This window comes from Octodon degus, unplaced genomic scaffold, assembly GCF_000260255.1.
Source record: "Octodon degus isolate 3935 unplaced genomic scaffold, OctDeg1.0 scaffold00001, whole genome shotgun sequence".
In the NCBI taxonomy this organism is placed as follows: Eukaryota; Metazoa; Chordata; class Mammalia; order Rodentia; family Octodontidae; genus Octodon; species Octodon degus.
Window position 1 is genome coordinate 30,828,316 of NW_004524577.1, and position 3,535 is coordinate 30,831,850.

The window sequence follows — 3,535 nt, forward strand, 5'->3', positions numbered from 1 at the left end:
TAGGCAGGGACGTGCTGTCCTAAGCAGCTGCCAAGAGGCTCCATTCCTCCCCTCTGTCTCCGAGTGGCTGCAGCGAGCTCTGTCATGTGCCCGCACCACTCCAACTTGGGCCCTTCTTCTGTCTGTATGGTAAAATCTCTCTGCTGCTCTCAGAAAGGTAGGTATGAGTGTATTAGGATCCACCTCAATTATCCAATAACTACTCCCAACCCAAAAGCCTTAATCATGTACTTGTCGTGTAAGTTCATAGCTAGCCTTTTGGCCATATAAGGTAAATTCCCAGGTTTCAGGGATTTGAGTTACATCTGAGAAGTAGTTACACAGTCTGTCACATAAAAGGTTAAGGGAACTGAAAATCGTGTCACAAGTGGAGCTGATACCCAATGAATAACATGAGGCAAAGAGATGTTAACTAACTTTCATAAGGTTGCACAGCTAAATATGGTACTGAGTGACTCAGGTCCCAGGCAATCTAAGCCTCCTTGTGACCTTCTCAAAAACTTTACTTTCTGACATCTGTGATGACAAATGGCATTAGAATATTACATACAGTATTTTCAAGTTTTATTCAAACATCCTGTCATTATAGTCTCCAAAAATAAAATATCTCTTTTGGTGCTTCCAAGAAAACATGAAAGAAAAGAGGTTGCAGGGAAGTCTACTCACTGAGGTTTTTAATCCATTTTTACTCAATATTGTTTAGTGATCTCACAAACTGAAAATAAAATAGGGGATTTCTTTTCAGGGAGGGAGTTAGCGATCATGAAGTCCCACTGCAGGCAGGGAACCGTGAGTGCCTGGCCGGAGCAGCACTGTGTCCAGTCCCCTCTGATGCACTCACAGAGCACAGCAGGCAGCAGGCCGTGGCACTGCTTCCTGGCTCCCTCCGTGGATGCAGCGTGGAACCACAGAAGTGGGGAGGACGAGCCTAGTGTTTGTAAAGCACAAGAGAGAGATGTCACTGTTTGGAGGCATCCCTAAGCTACTTGCTCACCAAAACTTCCATAGTGTGGAAACTCCCTCTGTGTGTGTGTGTGTGTGTGTGTGTGTGCGCGCGCGCGAGCAGAAGTTCCCCCAGGTTAACTTGCCACCTTGCTCCTTGGGAAGTGGTGACACTGTGGTCCATCGTTGGAGACTTGGAGACAGGAGAATCCAGGAGAAGAAGCATGAGCATCACTAAGCAGTGGAAGCAGATCTGTGTAGGGGGACCAGGAGAGGAGGCAGGGGACCCTGCAGAGTTGTGCAGTGGGGGATGTGCCTGCTGGGCACAACAGAGCCAGGGGAAGAGCATGGATTCCTGGGACCGAATAACGTCCACAGCATGCTGGAAGCATTCTTGCAGCAAAGCGAGAGCAAGAAGCTTGATTTCCTTCACAGTTTTATACAGGATAGCTCTAAGGAAAGCCAAAGGCTGTAGATGAGAAGTGTCTGCCCCAGACATCCTGAGAGCAGCAGGGCTTGCAGTCTGCACTTATTTTAAAATCACTGGCTGTCAACATGCTATGTGCTAAAAATGTATCTGTCCCTTTCTCCATTTTAGAGACCTGAAAATATTGAAGCTGCAAGGGTGTTTCCACCTTTGTCACTTGCTTAGTGTCAATTCAGAGATGACACTGTTATAATTAGTCCTTTTCAAGTGATCTTGATTTTATTCTGTCATCATCCAAATTCAGGGATACAAAAATCTGCTGAAGAGGAATCTCTCTCTCTCTCTCTCTCTCTCTCTCTCTCTCTCTCTCTCTCTCTCTCTCTCTGGAAAAAAAGTCAACTAATTATATCATTGAACTGAGCAAATCTTAGGTGCTTTCTTTTCTTTGAAATCAAAAATGTAGTCTCTCTCCCTGTGGTGCAAAAGAACAGAATTATTTGTCCTGGATTTTTCTCTCGGCCTGGATCTCTAAGGTCTCCAGACTCTCTCCAGCCAAAAAGAGAATGCTTTGTTTTTATCCACTGTGTACAGCCTCTACCCAAGATTGAAAAGACATGACCTTTACAAATAACCAAAGTGTTTAACAAGAAAATTGTAAAGTATCTGTGCTGAGCCGAATGTTGTGGCACACCCCGTAATTCTAGCTCTCTGAAAGGTTGAAGCAGAAAGATCGAAATTTTGAGCCCAACTGAGGCATATTTAGGAGTGAGACCCTATCTCAAAATTTAAAAAGTGGGAGCACCAGATCCAAGATGGCGGCCAGCAGGAGGCTGATGAAGGAGCTTGAAGAGATCCGCAAATGTGGAATGAAAAACTTCCGTAACATCCAGGTTGATGAAGCTAATTTATTGACTTGGCAAGGGCTTATTGTTCCTGACAACCCTCCATATGATAAGGGGGCCTTTAGAATTGAAATCAACTTCCCAGCAGAGTATCCATTCAAACCACCGAAGATCACATTTAAAACAAAGATCTATCACCCAAACATTGATGAAAAAGGGCAAGTTTGCCTGCCGGTAATTAGTGCTGAGAACTGGAAGCCAGCGACCAAGACCGACCAAGTAATCCAGTCTCTCATAGCACTGGTGAATGACCCCCAGCCTGAGCACCCGCTCCGGGCTGACCTAGCTGAAGAATACTCTAAGGACCGTAAAAAATTCTGTAAGAATGCTGAAGAGTTTACAAAGAAATATGGGGAAAAGCGACCTGTGGACTAAAATCTGCCACAAATGATTCCAGCAAGTGTGAGCAGAGACCCCGCGCAGTGCATTCAGACATCCCGCAAAGCAGGACTCTGTGGAAATTGACACGTGCCACCACTTGGCGTTCACTTGTGGCAGTTACTAACTTTCTACAGTTTTCTTAATCAAAAGTGATCTAGTAACCTGTAAAGAAAGGATTAAAAATTTCAGATATTCTAAAAAAAAAAAAAAAAAAAAAAAAAAAAAAAAAATTTAAAAAGTGGGGTGCAGATGGAGCTCATGCAAAGGCCCTGGGTTCAATCATCATCAGATAAAATATCTGAGCTGACTCAGATGAGGAACAGTTTTCACCTCAGTGCTGAGCTCTCTGGGGGACCCTGACTTCCTGACTTCCTTGTGATTTATTCCGCACACTCCTATTTTGTGTATGAGCTTTCAGCGTTTTCAAGTCAGAATGATGGCACCTGTCAATGGTCTCTGTGGGATTTTAATCCAGCCACTTCAGAAAGAACAGGCTGTTTGACATTTTAACCCAACTTCTGATCAAAAATGGCAAAACAAATCCAGTCCTCCTGCCTGTAGTGATTGAAGTGACTGATGTAGAGCGCTGTTAGGAAGATTCTGAGTCTACAAAGTGGCTCCATGGGGAAAAACACCATGGCGGATCAGCAGGGTCTGGCAGCACCCGGGGCCATGCATTGATTTGCCAATACCAGTCATGATGAAGCCACCTGAGAGACAACATCACTGGACCAACTATGTATTGATTACACAGGCAGAGCTCCAGATGCTCATCCCAGAGCTGCAGTTGCCCTCCCGGGATTTCAGACAGCAGAGTCTCTTTGCTTCACTTCAGCCTACAGGAAAACACTGTGGATAACAGTCCCTCCTGGGTGCCCCAAAA

At 45.0% G+C, this 3,535-nt stretch overlaps 1 protein-coding gene across 1 annotated transcript; it reads left to right on the forward strand.

Moving 5' to 3' along the window:
- Positions 1–2,148: 2,148 nt before the first annotated feature.
- Positions 2,149–2,846, forward strand: LOC101582616 (ubiquitin-conjugating enzyme E2 L3). The gene has a single exon (XM_004623056.2). The coding sequence runs from the start codon at positions 2,182–2,184 to the stop codon at positions 2,644–2,646; it is 465 nt and encodes a 154-aa protein (XP_004623113.1). The 5' UTR covers positions 2,149–2,181; the 3' UTR covers positions 2,647–2,846.
- The last annotated feature ends 689 nt before the right edge of the window (positions 2,847–3,535 follow it).

What these genes read in the sequence shown, in the direction of transcription:
- LOC101582616 (XM_004623056.2), top strand. Translation starts at nt 2,182, where the DNA reads ATGGCGGCCAGCAGGAGGCTGATGAAGGAGCTTGAAGAGATCCGCAAA.